Source organism: Leuresthes tenuis, unplaced genomic scaffold (assembly GCF_036924035.1).
Source record: "Leuresthes tenuis unplaced genomic scaffold, fLeuTen1.0.hap1 SCAF_3, whole genome shotgun sequence".
NCBI classification, from domain to species: Eukaryota; Metazoa; Chordata; class Actinopteri; order Atheriniformes; family Atherinopsidae; genus Leuresthes; species Leuresthes tenuis.
In genome coordinates this window covers 27664290-27683963 of record NW_027325357.1, presented here as the reverse complement: position 1 = coordinate 27683963, position 19674 = coordinate 27664290, and the positions used below count along the sequence as shown (strand labels likewise).

At 39.8% G+C, this 19674-nt stretch overlaps 1 protein-coding gene across 1 annotated transcript in view; it reads right to left on the bottom strand.

The window, feature by feature from the left end:
- Nucleotides 1-19433, bottom strand: part of cntn4 (contactin 4) — a 170912-nt gene extending 151479 nt beyond the window's left edge. Inside the window, exons 1-2 of the mRNA XM_072382884.1 lie at nucleotides 18905-19433; nucleotides 2156-2292 (exon numbers count right to left, since the gene is read on the bottom strand). Coding sequence (XP_072238985.1) covers nucleotides 2156-2210 — 55 coding nt within the window. The 5' untranslated portion in view covers nucleotides 2211-2292; nucleotides 18905-19433. The remainder of the gene's footprint in view (nucleotides 1-2155; nucleotides 2293-18904) is intronic.
- Between the last annotated feature and the right edge of the window lie 241 nt (nucleotides 19434-19674).

The following is a 19674-nucleotide window of genomic DNA, read 5'->3' as shown; positions in this document are numbered from 1 at the left end:
ACAATAGTAACAGAGATCATAACAGTCTTTTTGCCATTGCCATAGTGACCAACAATTCGTCTACGTATACTGATCCGTCAAAATGAACTTATTCAAAAGATATACTGCACATAACAAAGCCAAACGTTACACTTACGTTCTGATATTCTAATTGTAATATAACAACAGCAGAGGTACCTCTGTGTCTTGTTATTATTACAGCATTTATGCCGACACTGATTCCATTTCTCAAGAAATGAAATGCACTTTGTTTACTGATAAATCTTTAATGTATTATATGTACTTTTTTTGTATACCAAAGAGTGTCCTGGTATAGAATAATGCAGTGATTTTCAACCTGGATATCAAGACCCCCACTGGGAGTTAGAAGAAAATTTCTCGGGGTTGCAGGATGGATGTGCAGAAAGAATGTCAGAAATAAAAGGACATTATCAAATGGGAGTATAGCTTAAACTTTGCCTATGCCAGTGATATAATTGGTTTTACAATAGATTTTATTTGTGATAGTCGAGGTGTGCATGCAAAAAAGGTCATTTTGGAGCTTTGTGCCATACATTTAAAGTAACTCGTAGTGAGTTGTGATAGCAATCTCAAGCACTGACTTCAGAAATGGATTCTTGAAAAAAAAGTATAACCGCTGTCTGAAAGGAGCACCATCAACTGAGAAAAACAGGCAACAACACCTGCTCCAACAAAGCTCGAAGACCCTCGAGCTTCCAAAACGTGACACATGTCAAACAGTAAGTTGATTAGAGAGGTTGAGAACCTCTGGAATAGCCCATTCTGTCTGTGTGTGAGCTTAAGCCAGTTGTGTTATTAAGTAACTGTTTGCCAGGAAGCTGAATGAACAAAGTAGCAAACAACCTCACAAACTACTAGCTTGACAAGCTGATGGTACAAACCTAACACTTTCTGCACAACCCTCCTGTTCTTACCAGGGCTTTTATAATGAAAGATGTTTATGCATTCAAGTAAATGTGCAACAGTTTATAAGACTGTTCCAAAACAGTTCAGAATGAAAGATCAAATGACCACTTAGACAAATGCTTAATCCAGTATGAGGTTTTTTTTGCCTTTGTTATGCACATGAACAGTCAAGTGTGTAGCCTGCCTTTCACCCAATGGCTGCTGGGACAGGCTCCAGCCCTCTTGACCCTGAATTGAATTAAGGTGATTTAGAAAATGGATGGATGTCATGCACATTGTAGTGACAGGATAATTTTTTTCTGTCCATCCTTCCTGCCTGCCCAGTCTGTGGTGGGAGCTGGCCTCTGTTTGTATGTGTCAACGCTACATACAGCCACAATAAGAGGCCTAGCTTTAAAATGAATCCCTGTTTTTATCTGACAAAATATGGTACAGCTGGACAGTGCTGATTTGGTCACAGGTATCAATGAGCTAGCACCAGCGCTGCAGAACGCTGGAGAAATCTCACTGGGAGTTAAGGTAAAAATGGTTAGGTTTAGATGTAACAAAATACATGGGTATGCCTCTATAAATATACATGTTAGGATTTGCACATTTTACTATTCATGGCTGGAATCTCCTGTCATGTCAAATGGACACTGCCTTACACAAAGTTTCCAACATGGATTGTGACACTGCTACGTTTGGAGATGTGAACAACATATTTATTATACATTTTCTGGTGAGACTGGAATCACCATTGGATATCATCTATTGGATGTTTTTTTATGCCATGTCTTCCAATGGGGCCACAATGAGTGTAACCAAATCTTTGGATTTATGGAACTTTTTTCATTCTTGTTAAAAATCTTATTTGTAATTTGTGAAGTAAAATTGAAAACTTTAGTTAACTTAACACTGCTCTCAATCACATTCATTTTGGTGCTGCTAACCGTTCGTGAGTGTGAGAAACAAGGCCACAGGGAAGGCTGAGGCAGAATTTTATCTGGGATTGGAGCTCTTTGGTAGACAGTGGTTTACTTTAACAATAACATCCTTGTTGAGGGGATTCTACATTCTTATTATTTCATATCCGTGGGAGAAAGTACATGACTAATCCACCTGAAGCTGCTCCTATCGAAACTTCAGCTTTCATACTGCCACCTGCCCCAAATACATATGAATAAGGAATCAAACTTCACAAAGGCAGCTTTGGCATGCATCAAAAGTTCTTAATAAGATACTTTACCTGCAAGGCACCCCATAAGTGACTGCAGCAGCAGCAGTTTCCATAGCAACATCATCTTCAATTTTGTAGGGTCAAAGTATTCTCACATCCAATCACAAATGTATGGAATCCGATTTGCACCTCTCTAGTTCCCCAATCTGCAGAAAAAGAAACAGGTGAGATGAGTTGGCAATACAGTTCTTAATAGCATCAAGTCTGAAAATTAGTCTGTCATTTCCTGCTCAGTGTGTTCATCTCAAAAGGTGTGGAACAAGAAGGCAGCAGGAATATACTTGATCACCAAAAAGCATTTTTAGATCTGTCTCCTGTCTTTAAAGCCAATTAAATGAACTTCCACCATCATTTAAGATTATCAGAATAATATCATTATAAAAACCTGCTTTCGCTTTCCTGGAAGGTACAGAACTGAGAATGAACCAGGTTCAGTTTTGGGTTGGGATGATAGGGACATGAACACAAAATATCCTCTCTGTATTCATTACCATATCTCCAGCGACACAAAGGACACCTGCTTTGAAGTAAGTTTAAAAGCAAAGCCAGTCCTAAGATTTCATAGCCTTGTTGTTGCATGAAGCCTAATAGATCTTATGCTAACAAAAGTGCAAAGCAAAGAGGCTGGCACATTTGCATTGCATCCCATGGTGCTTCTTCCGAAAATAATTCTAAAGTTAAAAGATATCCTTCCTCAGTGATTTGCTTTTGAGGACTGACCTGACTGACACAGCCAGTAGGAGTGATTGACAAGCTGTCTAGATGAGGAAGTTTATCCAACAATGAAGCTGAGTTGCTTGATAATTGCTTGGATTCATGACTGTTATTGTCATCAGTTCAGTACAGAATACATTTTAGACAAGCGGTTTTGCGTTTACTTTTTTCAATCAGTTTTCGGAACACTAATAATTATGGCATTTTCTTTGGCTAATTGCCAAAACATACAATCAAACAATACAATAAAACAATACAATTATACATTTTTAAAAACTAAAATGTGATCAAAGTCTGAGGTATGCCAAATCACACAAAAACTGGGCTGAACAGGTCTTATGGAATGATGAATCTTCCCCAGAGTTCAACAGCATGGAAATAAAATGAAACAAACAACTTTTAAGCAACACTATTCTAGAAAGACATGACACTAGTGGCAGCCTGCTGAAGTAGCTCAGGACATATTGTCTTTCTTTGTACATTTTTCTTTCATCTGTACATTTTAGACTAGATTTCTCTTATTGGCTGTATTCAGTGAAAAAAAAAAATCTATGCTGGTTTGGAGGCTGAGATGCTGGAATTACTTCTGCTGGTACTCTGGCACTTTTGCACATCTGTTAAGATGCAAAACCATGGCAACGGAAAAGTTGTTTGCATGTGGGAACAGCTAACAGCTTCCCAAAGCTCAAGCAAAAACCAGATGATTTGAAGAAGACACACCTAAGAGGCAGAGCAGGACCAAATGGGGAAAAAGGAGGAGGAAGTTTAAACAATTTCCTCATAATCACTGACAGATAAAATAGACATGTTTGAACTTTTGAAAAAATACAAGAAAGCTTGTCTAAGAGGAGTTTGTCTGCATTGAAGAGTATAGATGGTTATACAAAATATTGCCATAAATCTCATTATAATTGTACAAACTCTGTTTCTGCCTTATAATATTGTATTTTCATTTGTGTTTGCACATGTTTCAGCCAAACACTGCACCTATTCTCCTGTTTCCTGGCACTGTGAAGAAGGGTGACTCATGGCTTTTTGACAATACTGTCTATAGTTACAATAACAAACAGATACATAAGGTAAAGTCAGTAAATGCTTTCTCAAAAGTAATTTATGGGGAGAGTGTTTGGGTGTTTTGTTATGAAGAATTTCTTCACATTTGTTTGTGGATTTCCATTTAAATGACTGCCCAAAGATCCATAACACCTGGAAATATATGTTACCACCCTTGGCATTAGCTAGAAATATGAGTTCATAGTGCACAAACATAGTGTTGCAAAGACTCATTTGACAACATTAGATGCAAAAAAATAGAACAAATCATTCCTCAAAACATTTCTCCGCAGCGCCAATGACTACGAACATAAACAACTTTTTTTTTCAAAAAAACTTGGGAACCAAATTGATAGGTACATATTTTTTAATGGGGTCGTAAGTTAGGCAGGATGTAAAGAGGGCACGGTGCAGATTTATCCAGTTTGCAGGCATCTTTGAAGTAAGAATAAAGAATAAGTTTTGTGCAAAATGTCAGAGGCTGCCTCTGGAACAGCTGCACTGTTGTAAGGATTAAAACTATTCTACTTGGTTAGAAGATAAATCTACTTTTAGCCAACTCCTCTGGGATACAAGCAGCATTCATTTAAACTGTCCTAGGTTAAAATAGATTTAGAGTTGATCTGTTTGTTGCAAACATCTCCAAAATCATAACTATCAGTAATTTGCCATCATAAGGAAGCACAAAGGAATGCTGTGGTTTTCACCCCTGTGGAGATTATAGATGGCACAAAGTTTTAAAACACAGTGAGAAAAAGTGAAGCAAAACTACTGAGGAAGACATACGAAAGGGAATCAGAAGGTGTTTGAGTAGGCCGTGCGCTCATTAATCTCAGAATCTCTACCTTCCAGCTCTGTCTTCCGTCTCCACCTACAGAAAAGAGGCTTTTTATCTCCATACATCTTATGGAGGGTTGTCAGAATCTGTCTCGGGTGCATCTGTGGTGCGAGGCTGTGCCTTACTCTTAGAGAGCAGTTTTATGCATATCAAAGTATGTCTTATGAAACCACCAAGGCCTGTTCCTATTAGGCTAATGCCTATTTTGTCTGCGCTGTTGACTTTCCTTTTAATTTATTACAGCAAATTAGCACAAACATTAGTACAACACATTTCTCATAATGCACAAGGGGACTGATGATAGCAGGACATTTTTCTTTCTTTTAGTAATAAAAACACATTAGCAGAACTAACAGAACGAAAATTGCTATAAATGTATATGTGTCTTGTTAGCATTAAAACGTACCCAACAATGACCCAAAATAAGAAAATTAATTTTAGCTTGTGCACAATAATGTAAATTATAAAACACAACTTGAAAATTTCAGTCAGCAGTCTCAACTGAAGTTCGAAGTGTATCTTAGATAGTCTCCACCACTGCTTTAAACAGGAACATGCAGCTATGTTCACATATCACACTTGGCTTTCCAAAAAATAAGTAAATAAATAAAATCTGAGGAAAAACTGCACTCTTTTGGAAAACTTTCAGAACGTCTCAAGACAGCCGCTTTGGCCATAGAGGGAGAAAACAGAGAAGTGAACAAAGCTGTGGAAGAGCTGCCAGGCTGAAGTTGCCTCATATTCACATTCATGCTCAACCAAGCATGCATGTAACTGCACTAAAAGCTAAAGGTTGTTTGTGCTGCAATACAAGAAAGCATAAACATGAAATACATTAGTTTATGCTGAAAAACATCAATGAGAGATGAAAAACACACTTCATGAGATCTTCACTGTGAAGTTATGGGAGAAATGATCAGACAGATTTGCAGATGATTTTCAAAACCTTCTGCTGACACTGATTTAGGTTTCTGAAATAAACCTGTAGTTAAAGAAATAAGCAGTGCATGGACCAGGTAGTCCTGCCAAAAGTTTTTGTAATGTGGATTTTTATTGACTACACTGAAAGCCATGAAAGATTAGTAGCTTCGAAAGATTTAATCAGTAGACAATAGCTGATGGGTTCCTAAAGTGGTGCTGTATTCATATTTGTGCCCACAAACCAAAGACTTAAAGAGATAGCATTTACTCAAACCATGATGACATTTCTTTTCATTTGGAGTAAAAATCTTTAAAAATGGGATTCTCAGGAGGCCCCATTTGTAGTAGCTTTTAGTGTTAGCTCACCTATGGGGAAAGCTTCTGTTTTCTTTCAGAGAGAGCACTCTGACTGCAGAAAAGACACATAAATTAACTTAGAAGAAAAAGAAAAACACAATAACGATAGTTTCTTTTAACCCAAACTAATTACTTAAAATTCCTCTTTACTTATGATAACACGTTGTATCTCTTTGGGAGGCATCAAAGCTTATTTCATTGTTCATGCATGGACTGCTCTCCGCTCGGTTTTCTGGTCATTCCTGGTGAAAAGGTAGAAAGTGCTTCTCCCTCCTCATTTGTAGGTCTTGTTTCCAATTATTTGACAGTGAGTAGGCTCGCCTAAATCCATGTGCAAAGATGGAGAATCATCAGGGTCCAATAATCTCTTTAGGGAGCACAGACTGTACTCGAAGGACTGAAGTTACTCTTGGTAACTTAGTTTTCTTCCAGTCCGTTAAAGTCTATTTTTACAGTATCAAAGTCTTGCTCGGGCCCCCTCCCTCCGACCCCTTTCAACTCGACCTGATAAAACACCCCAGCAGCTAAACATAATACACCACCGATCGCCTCACAAACTTGCTCTTGCCTATTGTTGCTGTAATCTATTTAGTTACTTGATGCCAGGAAAATGGAAGTTGATAAATGGTCTCAGTACACAGAGCATATCCAGCAGAGCCTTGTTAGCAAAGGTGCCGGCTCGGCTTGAGCAGGACTTGTTACAACTATGACACGGATCACGACACATTCATCTTTTATGCTTCAAAAAATTGGGAGAACTTCACAAGCTACAGCAAAGAGGACAGAGGAAAAATAAAAACAGAGTGGACTTGTTCTGAGACCCCGATCCACAAATAATTACATTCCTTTAAAAAGGAACGTCACTAGAATTAATAAACAATTGCAAGTAAGATTGTTTACAAGATAAGTAAAGCATTGCAGCAATACCAGTATCTGCTACTGCCACAAACACTGAAGATACAACTAATATTAATTAGCCTTAATATGAGTTATTATGCTGTTATTCCCTAATTCCCTGCCATAATTTGCAGTTGAAATTTGCAGTTGCAATTCAGAAACAAATCAAGCATCAAATATCAAAGATCTAATCTACTGTAGCTCCATTTGCTAAAGGGAAATGACTGATGATACCTTTGGGCTTAAGGGAAATGAATAATCAGTTTATTTAGAAAAAAATCACCGCAAAATTGTAAAATTGATGGATTTCCACTCGTCATACAGTCCATAGCCTATGGAATTGTTTGCATGTGAAAATGAGGACAAATGAGGATGAATTGTTCCCCACTGCTTTTTTGTGCTTACACAGTAGCTGTAAGGTTGTTCTGCCCATGTGATGTGATATGCAGAAAAATATGAGATTCTATATGAAAAAGGGAAGAGAAGATATTTTGTCCATAAAAGCGAGTGGCTCTCAGTTACAGCTGTGGTTATATTGCCACAGAGGAAGTATAACCCACAAAAACAGCTTTCTATTAAAAACAGCCCACTGAAAAGCTGCTCCAAAATTTGGTGATGCAGAAAACAGTCCAGAATCGATCTGTTATAAATGGTTGTTCCAATAGGAAAAAATGTCTGTGCGTAGGCAGAGCAGAATCACATCTCAGATTAAATTAGGTTGGGAGGTGATAACACGTTTGACTAATGTACCGCACTGGTCCTAAGAGATCTGTTCCTCTATGATATCAGGGCAAAGAGCCAAATAGAACCAGAGATGATCAAACAGACACCTTTGCCATAAGACAGGTTTATCTTCAAGAAACTTTCCTGGACATGTAGAGGATGCAGCCACCTTTAAATGGTACTTGTGTGCTCTGACATGCAATAGCTATTGGCTGCCTGCTGTGTTACAATCACAACACCCCACCGCACCTCGAGTAAAACTGTGAAGTACTTCAAGTCAAGCAAAACAGAAAAGGTTCTGAATGAAATCCGCTCATGGATTCATGCTGTGAAAATGGCACAAAACATAAAAGTGTTGCTTTTGAGCTGTTCTGGGGAAAGCAATCACAAATGCTCAAACATCACGAAAGGAAAGTGAATACATTTATACTCTAGTGTTGCTGCATTCAGGAAAGTTCTAAAAGTGCGATATTGGGGGAAATGAATAAGGTGTTCATTAACAATTTCTCATGAATCTAGTCTTTGGCCTGCAGTCGCACACGTGTGTGACATATAAACTGGTGCAAAATAAAGAAAAGCAAACTAATGTTTGTGTTCATCTCGAATTTGAGTAATCTATCAACTGTAAGTGATCAACTGTCAAAAGATTTACTCATTATTTTGATCAATAAAATCAAATTTTCACATTTAGAATTTCTAATCTGTCCACACCTCATAAATTTCCTTTCCCTGCTTGTGGCAGGCAGTGCAATATTTTCTGATGTTCTATTTTGTTGTTGCTTAAATGTAAGGTCCATGAAAATATTCCTGTAGTGTAAAATATGGCACAAAATTCAAAAGTAAAATGTACAAAAATGTAAAAAGAAGGAAAAAAACACCTCATCTCTCCCCATCTTTACTTCTGCGAGACTCTACCTCTCTCCAGTCCTCTTCATAAGCACAGTCATGCTACTGACTGGTTCCCATTTAATTCAATTAGCTGCAACATGTTCCTTTCTTTTTACTACCACTTATTTTTCCAGCCTGTTGTTGCTTCCGTCCTAACTCTTTGCAGACTTGTTGCTGCCATCCAAATTTACAGTGAGCTAATATTTTTCATGAACCAGGAAAATGTCTCACTTTCAACATTTGTTGCGTTTTCTATTCTCTAGTGTTAATAAAGTATTGGATTCGGAGATTTGTGAATCATCACATTCTGTTTTTATCTACATTTTATACTGCGTCTGGACTTTTTAAGAATTAGGGTTGTCCATCTGAAATATATTTCCTTTATATTTCACTTTATTTTTCGACCCACTTCTGCGACATCAGACAAGGACATCAGTCAGAATTAAGCTGTATATTAACAATGACATTAAAGTCTTATCTACAAGTCTTTCTGGAGTAACAGTTTTCTTTTAACAAGATGCCATTTTGAATAAAGACAAAATCAAAATTCATACATTGTCCAACTATCAAAGAGGAAGCACTGAGTCAGACAAAATGGCGGCAGATGGGATCAGTTGATATATGTTCAGACCGAGAGTCGAAGCTTCAGTTAGCGCTCAAAGACTTTTCTCTTTCATGTGTCTCAGATGTGAGTTAAAAAATAAGAAACTGACGCTGCGGCTTATAATTGCAGGTAAAACCACTGAAGAGGAAAGTGCGATCAACACTGTCATTTATTTATTAAATAATGTGACCCCAACAGCTCCAACAGCTGATGATATGTCAGATTAACCCACCTCTGCTGTGTGCCTGTACGGTAATATGACTGCAGGAGTTCACACAGCAGCTGTGTCGAAAGTAATAGGCTACCTGTACGCTACGAGGTCTGAACAAGTCTAACTGCCGACACCAGATTTAAGAAAAGCAGCAGTTGTCAACACTGGAGAAGTTCTACACCAAAGGGTAGGCATTTGGTGACAATCTTTGCTCTTCTTCCAACAGTAAAAGATCAAACTTGAGCATTCTTTTGTCTCTTCACAGAGCCCAACTTTGGCCGGACTCAGGAAAGGCATCTTACCACCATCTTACATTAAGTTTAAAACACATGATAAGATAAGATAAGATAAGATAAAATAAGGTAAGATAAACCTTAATTATTCTAAACAGTTTGTATGAACAAAAATATAGAAAAGTGTATGTTATGCACATAAACAGTATGAGGGGTAACAGTATGAATAAACAGTATATATCTTTGTAAAGGGCAGTTAGTGAATGAATGAGTTTGAGTTTAGGGAGAGGGGCTACTGGGAGCGGAGCTGATTTTACAGTCTGACTGTGGAGGGAACTAAGTACTATGCCTCTCCTTCTCCCACTTAGGGTGAAGGAACCTGTCACTGAAGGAGCTAGTCAGTGACCCTCTGTCCTTCAGAAGGTGGAGGTCATTCATCCACATCCTCCTGTCACTCACCACCTCCACCGTGTCTAGGGGGCATCCCAGAACAGAACTGGCCTTCTTCATCACTTTGATCAGTTTCTTCTTGTCCACAACTGAAATGCTGCTGCCCCAGCGAGTTGCAAGTTGTGAGATCCACAGTCACAGTTCACCCTTTACTCTTTGAATTGCACTTGTTTATTTTAACCCTGATTTAAAGCTGCATAAACTAATGTTTACAGTCTAAAGAATGACATAAATACAGAAAAATTGATCAAAAAGCCTTTGCAAAATATTTCACAGGGACCTCACTTTCTCTCCAGATCATCAAAAGAAGAGAAAAAAGAAAAAAGTTTGATTAATATTCAGTTCAGAGCTTCAATGTTAGCTTCTTGCATACATTCTAACCGTCTCCATAACTGAAAACTTTAATTCCTATGGCAGAAGATAAATAAATAAAACTAAATATACTATATAGTTATGCAGCTCATCTCAGCATCTGCTACATGTCCTCTGAGAGCCAAGGTTAAACAAATGACCGCATTCACAAGATGGAGCTGTACTCCACAGCTCTTTTTTGTTTGTTTGGTTAGATAAAGCTGTCCAGTGAACAAAGAGAGATCGTTTTCAGCATAAGAACTTTAGTGCCCATCACTTAAGTCCCCTCTCGAGTTTCAACAATTCTATTCCATTCTCCTTTGTTACCAAGATAATTTCCACTGTTTGTTTTCCTTTTTTTTTTGACATTATGACAAAAAGCTTTATTACATTACCTTGATCTACAATCAGAAGAACTGCATCGCTAATTTTGGATCTATCGCAAAGCAGACAGACAAAATATAACAGAATGTAGTAAACTTAGCAGCTTCTTTCCTTTTTTACAATCTGTCTGCTTTAAATACATAAGATGTTACATTTAGGTCTTGCTGCAAAAGATATAATTTAACAAAAATATATTCATATATATATATATATATATTATATATTTTTATATATATATAAATACATATATTCACACATACATGTTCAACATGAAAGCCACACAGGCTTTTTTGTTATTACTCATTATTTTCTTCCTGTCCTTAGTTTAAATGGATGAACCTGCTAATTGTACTTTGATACAGTGACTACAGAATCTCATTTATCTGAACCACACAAGTCTGAAACGGTCTGATAAACAAACAAGGCTTTCTGGAATGCCTAATAATTTCATTGTGTGAAAAAAAACATTACATTTTTAATACCTGCAACATCTGCACTTCTCCCCGAGCTGATTTCAAATGAACCTGATGTTCTTCCTTCTACAGACGTGAAAATACTCATTACAGAATTTTTCCCCTTGGAATACAAAATAAGATAAAGTCTTTAAAAGACAATCAGCAGCAAAAAGAAAGCAATGGTAACGACCGGAGACATCATTGTTTCCACATTCAAGCATTAGAAAGTATTCACAAACAGGCTTATCTCAGAATTCATGTTCCAGATCTGCTTTTAAGGGTGCAGATTAAATAATATACTTTTCTTTTGTGAGTGTGAAAGAAACTTGTTATGCTACGCTGATGCTGTCCTCCGAAAAAAGGTCATTTTTGGAAGAAGCTATTACATTATTATATGATCGTGTAAACAAGTGTGTTAAATCTCTTGCTGAGGCATCACCACGAACGCCTCCAAAATGGCAGTTTTTAAAAAAATGATTTTTTAGCCCAACCCATCATTTTCTAGACTAATCAGCTTATTTTGATTTCTAAAGTTTAATTAATTTCAGAGCCTAAAACTAAGCAAGTATGAGGATTAGTATTTCCTGTGAATTATTACGATAAAGTGCTATAAAATGTTAATCATCCACAGCAAAACTGAAAATAACACTTTCTGATACAACGTCTATTACAAACAACTGAATTAGATTTTTTTGTGTGGCCTATGTACATCAAATCAAATCATTATTTCAAGAAAAAAAGATGGTTGAGTAGATCATCCTCGTCTGTTAGCTAAAACTAGCTAATGTTGCGTACTTTTGCATTCTCACATACATTTCAGGACTCCAGTGTGTGTGAACACGGCTAAAGGAAGCAGCAGAAGATACGTTATCCTGGTGTTTAACAAGGGACGAACACACTGAATCTGTTTGCTATGGAAACTCAGCTCAGAAGCTTCTTTCACTTAAGATTTCCCCTTAGTCCTACATGGACCAGCGTCATTTTAAGGCTTGACAGTTTGGAAAAGTCTGATAAAACATTTTCAGTCTAATGCCTGAACCAAGCTAAAACCTTCTGAAGGTCCCTGCTGAGCTACATAAGACTTCATCCACCGACAGTATTCAGTTCAGCTGAACTAAGTGCGACCTAAACTATCTCAACAAATTAACTTTAATGTAAAAGTGACAGTATTGACTGCCAAAAAAAAGGATGATTTTAATAATTTCATTGTTACTGGCATTCATTACCTTTTTTTTGTTATTGGATATGATCTCTACTTCATCATTTTTCAGAATGATTTCCTTTTCTCACTTAAGGCAGTGTCATCCTTTGGTATTATCATTAAGTATTGTTTGACATGACACTCCAGTTTTGGAGTTAAACTCAAAGCCCTTTTATCCTGGCATGAATCTTAAATTTTCATATATGTAATGTTCTTTTGACTCATTCCAGGCGCACTGTTCAGTCTTTTAATCTTGATTCAGCCAGACAAAACGATACCAAGTGTTTGTGTTGTACTGAGTCGTGGAGGACAGATGTTGCTCACACAAAAGCCACACCCAGCGGAGCACAATGCACCTCTGAAAATGCGCTCTTGTGGGTTTTCAGTTGAAGAAAAAAAACAAAACAACAACAACCTACATTTAAAAAGGTGTATGTCATCAAGAGGAATCTGGCCTCGTTCTGAAATCACTTGGAAAGAGGAAGATGTTTTCAGGCCTTATATAAGAGCATTTAATAATGCAGCAGTCCCAGTACTCAGAGCCCCCCCCCCCAAATTGGTTGTGTGGTGTTGCTCTTATTAAGCACTCAATTAAAGCCATTCCCGGGGAGAGGCAGTGTGCAACATTGTTTGAATTAGGAAACATCGCCGGCTCAGACTGTCTGTGAGGACCTACCCCAAAGGAGCGCAGCGCCTTGAAACCAAAAGCCTCGATGTAACAAAGCATCATAAAGCATTTCCAAAGCAGGAAAATGATTCTAATAACAGTGGGTTACAAGTAGTGAATTTACAGTAGCATTCAGAAGGGATAAACAGAGCAGGAAAGGGAGTTGTCTCATCTAGATAAAGATGCTTTTGTCTTTATCTCAATATTAGAAAGGAACACAGCAATGAGACAACCGCAGAGGAGCTCTGCTTTATACTCAAGTGTTTGTATTCTTGACAGTTGAGGACTCCAATGACACAGTGGTAAGCACACACGAGTTTCTTACAATGACATTTGTGTAAATTACACTTTTTTGTGAGCTTGCTTTGACTAAATTATGTAGCAACTCTTCATCAGTTGCGGAGGAAAGATATTGCATGAAAAAACAAAACAGATGAAAGATTTGTTTCACTGAAATCCCCTTCGTGTTTGACAGGAAATCATCTGTTTGATGTGAATTCATTTTTTTGAGGAGCCTTATATTTAGCAATTTTTTTTTCCTCGGGAAAGAGACTGTTATTCATTCCGTAATAACATCATTCCGAAGTTTTACACCGGAACTCTGCCGACAACAGGATGGATTTTTATTTTTTTTCTTAGCAGATGTAGTGTTTTTTTTTAAAAAACGGGCAGGTGTTGTTGTGATTTCCCTGCTTCACTTTTAAAGTCCTTCCTTGCTGATTCTATAAATCTCAGTCACTTTCAGGCAGTTAAAACAGAATTCATCTTCTCTGTATCTGCTCCTGGAATGCATCCCAATCACAACCATCGCACCACTTTTCGAGTTTAGCTGAGAAATAAACATATACATTTCCAGTAAGCCGCTTGACGGACAAGATTACTTCACCACACACAGCTCAGCTTGTCGAACAGCTCCATTGCACCGGATTCAAACAAGTAATGAATGCCGTACATAAAACCAAGCTGCTCTCTTGTTAAGTGGAAGCCTGTAGCTTCCTTCTCTATTATGATGCTGTGGAAAATCTCAGTGCTGGTTACTGTGAAAATCCAGTGCAGTAAAAAAAAAAAGAAAAAAAAAAAGCAGCTATGCAGAACAAGTAATCTTTATTTGTTTGTAAAAACATGTTAACAGTGATTTGAACCTCATCAGTGAAAGGTTGTAAATCTTTTCCCATGTATTACACTGACTGCTACAATGTCTGTGTGAAAGACAAGAAAGATAGCGCAAGAGCAGCGCAAGAGCAGCGCAAGAGCAGCCCAAGAGCAGCGCAAGAGCAGCGCAAGAGCAGCCCAAGAGCAGCGCAAGAGCAGCGCAAGAGCAGCGCAAGAGCAGCCCAAGAGCAGCCCAAGAGCAGCGCAAGAGCAGCGCAAGAGCAGCCCAAGAGCAGCGCAAGAGCAGCGCAAGAGCAGCCCAAGAGCAGCCCAAGAGCAGCCCAAGAGCAGCGCAAGAGCAGCCCAAGAGCAGCGCAAGAGCAGCGCAAGAGCAGCGCAAGAGCAGCCCAAGAGCAGCGCAAGAGCAGCCCAAGAGCAGCGCAAGAGCAGCGCAAGAGCAGCCCACGAGCAGCGCAAGAGCAGCGCAAGAGCAGCCCAAGAGCAGCGCAAGAGCAGCCCAAGAGCAGCGCAAGAGCAGCGCAAGAGCAGCGCAAGAGCAGCCCAAGAGCAGCGCAAGAGCAGCCCAAGAGCAGCGCAAGAGCAGCCCAAGAGCAGCCCAAGAGCAGCGCAAGAGCAGCGCAAGAGCAGCGCAAGAGCAGCGCAAGAGCAGCCCAAGAGCAGCGCAAGAGCAGCGCAAGAGCAGCCCAAGAGCAGCCCAAGAGCAGCGCAAGAGCAGCGCAAGAGCAGCGCAAGAGCAGCCCAAGAGCAGCCCAAGAGCAGCGCAAGAGCAGCCCAAGAGCAGCCCAAGAGCAGCGCAAGAGCAGCGCAAGAGCAGCGCAAGAGCAGCCCAAGAGCAGCCCAAGAGCAGCGCAAGAGCAGCGCAAGAGCAGCCCAAGAGCAGCGCAAGAGCAGCGCAAGAGCAGCCCAAGAGCAGCCCAAGAGCAGCGCAAGAGCAGCGCAAGAGCAGCCCAAGAGCAGCGCAAGAGCAGCGCAAGAGCAGCGCAAGAGCAGCCCAAGAGCAGCGCAAGAGCAGCCCAAGAGCAGCCCAAGAGCAGCGCAAGAGCAGCGCAAGAGCAGCCCAAGAGCAGCCCAAGAGCAGCGCAAGAGCAGCGCAAGAGCAGCCCAAGAGCAGCGCAAGAGCAGCGCAAGAGCAGCCCAAGAGCAGCGCAAGAGCAGCGCAAGAGCAGCGCAAGAGCAGCGCAAGAGCAGCGGTTCTAAACCCACAAAGGACAATGTGCAAGGCCACTTCCATTGGGATGGTACAGCAAAATGTCCTGCATGGCACACACCTATCGGGAATACTGACTTTTATTTTTTCCCCTTTTTGGTCATTCTTATTTAAATTCGCACAAGTTCATGCAGTAGTGTGCAATGTTAAGCTTTCTGTTTTGCAGATAAAAGCAATTTACAATTCAAGAGCATAAAAAAAATCCCTACATTCCTCAGCTCAATTTAGGTTAACTGTCTATTTACCAATGACTTTTTAATTCCAGTTGCTGTTACTTCACATTTTACTGTACTTTCACCCGGTCTCTGATCAAATTCTATTTCCTGTGTTTCGAAATGGATTGTCATTTCATTGTTTCCCTATTCGGATGTTGATTGTATTCTGTAATGTCGCCAATGAATTTATGTTTTAAACATAACCGAATTTAAATAAATTTTATCTATGTTTGTTGAGCAATAAGTTATTTTAGGATCTCAGAGTTGAACCATTTTTACTATATTTCATCTACCTCTGGTGTCATTGTAAATCAACAAGTTTGAAAAAATGATGGGGTTTACTGAGTTCCTTTTCTTCCTTATACCTTTATATTATGCTTTAATTTGTTCATTTAAAATGTAAAAATAAATTTTAAAAAATCCTCAGTGCTTTGGGCTTGGAGGTGAGTTGCAGCTCGGGGCGTGGCACATTGGAAAGTGTTGTTTCAAAGGCTTCTTTTTTTCTCCTTCTTTTTGGTTTTACACTTTGCAAACAACATTCAGTTTTTTGTTTCTTTTTTAAATAAAAAGTACCATACAAATAAAGTTTGATTGATTGATTGAGGGCAGAGCCCATGGTCACCCCAAGCCATGCCTTGGATCCGCCCCTGTGCACAGAGTTGTTTAATTTTTTTACTTTTATTTGTTAAATATAGCATGTTAAAACTGCTCCTTGTGAATATAATCTTATATTGTTTAAAATGCAGATTATTTTCTCAACTGTTTATTGTAATTGGCAGAAACAAAGGGAAAAATGCCCGTCACAATCTGTCATACCGGCCCATTAATGACAAACAGAAATGTGAAGATAAGTTAGTTAATCGACTGGCAGTAAATAATGAAGAGCTTTTCTAATATTTGGAAATACATACCCTTCGATTGTTTCAATATATCAGGTGACTGCTTTTGGTTGTTTTTAGAGTGTTGGCAAAGCATACAAAGATCTGAATGTCTAATTGAGAATCAAATTGCAAGAGATTTTTTTCCTCCTTTTTTTCTGGTGTTTCCTGAACAAATAATTAATTGATATGTATTCTATGAGTGTTTTTGAGTGTTTCATCATTTTCATAGCAAGATGTCAGACATTAGATTCCCACATGGCAAGACTGATAGAATTAAATAGCTAATTCTTCCTGATTAACAGTCCAAAAGCAAAATAATTACTATCCATGGGCAAGAAAAAGAATAAGATGCACGTTTTTTCAATATTTTTGCCAGCTGAAATGAAAGAATCTTGTACAAGCATTCATAAATTGAATAGTTTAGCCATCTTCTTGAGACTGAATAACGAGCCCATAATTTTATCTCCAATGTGAATTTCGATATTGTCAAGCAACAGAGCCTGAATTTACAAGTTAGACACATGTAATCTGTGGTGAGGGCTTACAGACAGACGCTGCTTTGAAATAAAGGTCCAACGTGGAAAAATTTGGGGAAGGCAGCTTTTGAGAACTTTGAAGCCAAGTCTTGCTTCAGTTACAGTTACATTCATGCACACTGATCCATCGGGGCGCTGAAAATGTAGACAAATGACTTCACTATCTCTCCAACTTGCTATTGCGTCCAGATTCAATAACCTCTGGTAAAACCACAGCATCATGACAAATGTAGATTGCTCATGTGGCTGTAATCTCACTACTTACAGGTTTTGCCATGACAAAACAACTCAATGTGGGGACTAAAAGCTTCACAAGGCGACAGAGTAAAAGATCACATATGCACCTCAGACACATTCAGACACTTTCATCATTGTCAGTTCATTCTGCGGGCTTTCTTGAAGAGACATGAAATAAAGATGACCTTGGTGACACATTTCTTCGAAAGGCTACTTCCTGTAGAAACCATGCAATGAAATTTTTATGCCGCGCCTCTAAATGCACCTACCCCGTGGTATTTTCAATGTCACTTCTGTGGTTCGTCACTCCTGACGGGCTTGTTGGCTTACAGCACGTGGCCAACCTTTTCAGGGTTGTTCTCTGGGCAGCCTCTGGATTCCATGTTGCTCAAAAAAAGCAACAAAAACCAACAGGTCAACTCAGCTACACTTGCTCTAAATGTGTGTTTGTTGTATCATGATTTTTTTTAACCTTAATCCCAGAACAGTCTGTTTTCTTTCATTTCAGGCTTTTGAGGAGATGTTCTCTCATTTTCACAAATTAAAAACGAGCAGAGGAATAATCCCCACCAGTGAATCCTTGCAGGATGAAAAGGTTCTCCTCTTCTCTTGCGCAACCCTTCAGAGTAAGTTCAGCTCCTGTCGAGGCAGATGACATGGCTGTGGAACAGATCACTTGGAGGAGTCACATGCAGGCCCACATACAGTACATCAACACACTGACACTCTTGTCTTTACTCTGACCAATTTTAGCCTCTGCACAAAAGGCTTAAACAGTATATTCGTGTCTGTGAAGCTAGAAAAAAACGGACTTTACTGTAATCACTTTCACTTGAACGCTTTGGCATGTCTGATGTGCTGAAATATCAGCACAGATGCTGATATCTATTAAACATATTAAAGTTGGCTTACATGGCATTTGCTGACCATTAGACTCTAGACCCAACACAGGCTGCCCAGTTTATGTTGTGACTGACAGATGCACTGATCCGCACTATTAGAACGGTGATACAGCGACACGAAGGCTGATTCATCCTGATCTCCATCATAAGGCAACATTAACTCACCAACATAAACAACATCACATGACAAAGCTTGAAGTTTTCATCCAAAATCTGTGAGCACCTTCCACCATTCAAGAGACAAATGTTAAATATATGAGCCAAGTTATTATGGTTTCCTAATCTCGTCACATCTGGGACTCAGACGGATTCTCGTGACCGCGGTTGGTGGTCAGCAGTGGCGGCATAATCAACACAATCCGCAAGGATTACGGAGGGTCGGCGGCGGAGGATTACCAAACATCTGCACTGATCCGATCGGAGCGACGCTCGCAGATTACTTTGCGTCCACCATGATAGTCCCACAACTAAGTAGGCGCGGGCAAATGGGATCAGCGCGGGGTGAAATTCAGAGAAGGCAATCCCGCCTGCTGCCTCTTGTACACAGCCGCGGGGTTTTAATGTGATCTGGGGGAAAAAGTTAGGACGTGCGCTCAGGCGGATTTGTTTGTAAGGGGCCACTGGCGGCTGATGTACCCCCAGAGATGCTGAAGTTACTGTGCGGAACAGAACCTTCAACAATAATAATAATAAGAAGAATGATGATAATGATAATCTTACCTGTCCTGTGTTGTAATTATGTCTCCGATGATTTCACAGCCACAGAATAATCCGTATTTCGCCACTAAACAAATGTGTGCACAGAGACATCACTGTTGGGTCGAGGCGACGCTCCCGGCCAAAAAAATAAATAAACAAAAGAAAGAAAACCAGCCAGTCCTGTTGACTTGTGCGCCAAAAGATGATGCTGCTGCTCTCTGTAGTGCGCCTCTACATTCAAGGGCTGCGCTGCGCGGTGCCACTACGCGACGTCCATCCCTGCCTCTCTCTGTGGCTCTGCGCGTCTCTGTAGTGTCAGTAGCACAAGTCGCTGACGGCGTGGCGTCTCGCAGGTCGCACATCGGAAAGTGAAGCGTCGGTGTTGCTCACTCACTCTGATGCGTCAACTCTTCCTCCCTCCCGCCCTCAAGCGGTGCTGGAGCGGGACGCACGCACACGCGGCCAGAGAGGAACGCCTGAGAATGGAAGAGAAAGCGGGAGAGCTGTCTTGTCTGTCTTCCCTCCCTAGCAGCCTCCTGACTACTCCGGCCATCCAAGCGGAACAGACTCCCACCCCCTCCTGCTGCTACCACTTCTCCTTCCTCATCTCCTCCCCCTCTTCCTCCTCCTCCTGCTGCTGAGGCTGGGATATCCGAGCAGTCGGAGATGTTGGTGGACCAAATAAGCCTCCCTGTTGGCTGTGTAGTTGTGCTGTGGCAAATAACCGTTGATCTCTTTGAAAAGAATTACAGAAAGCTCATTTATAAAAAGAAATTTAAAGTAAAAAATGA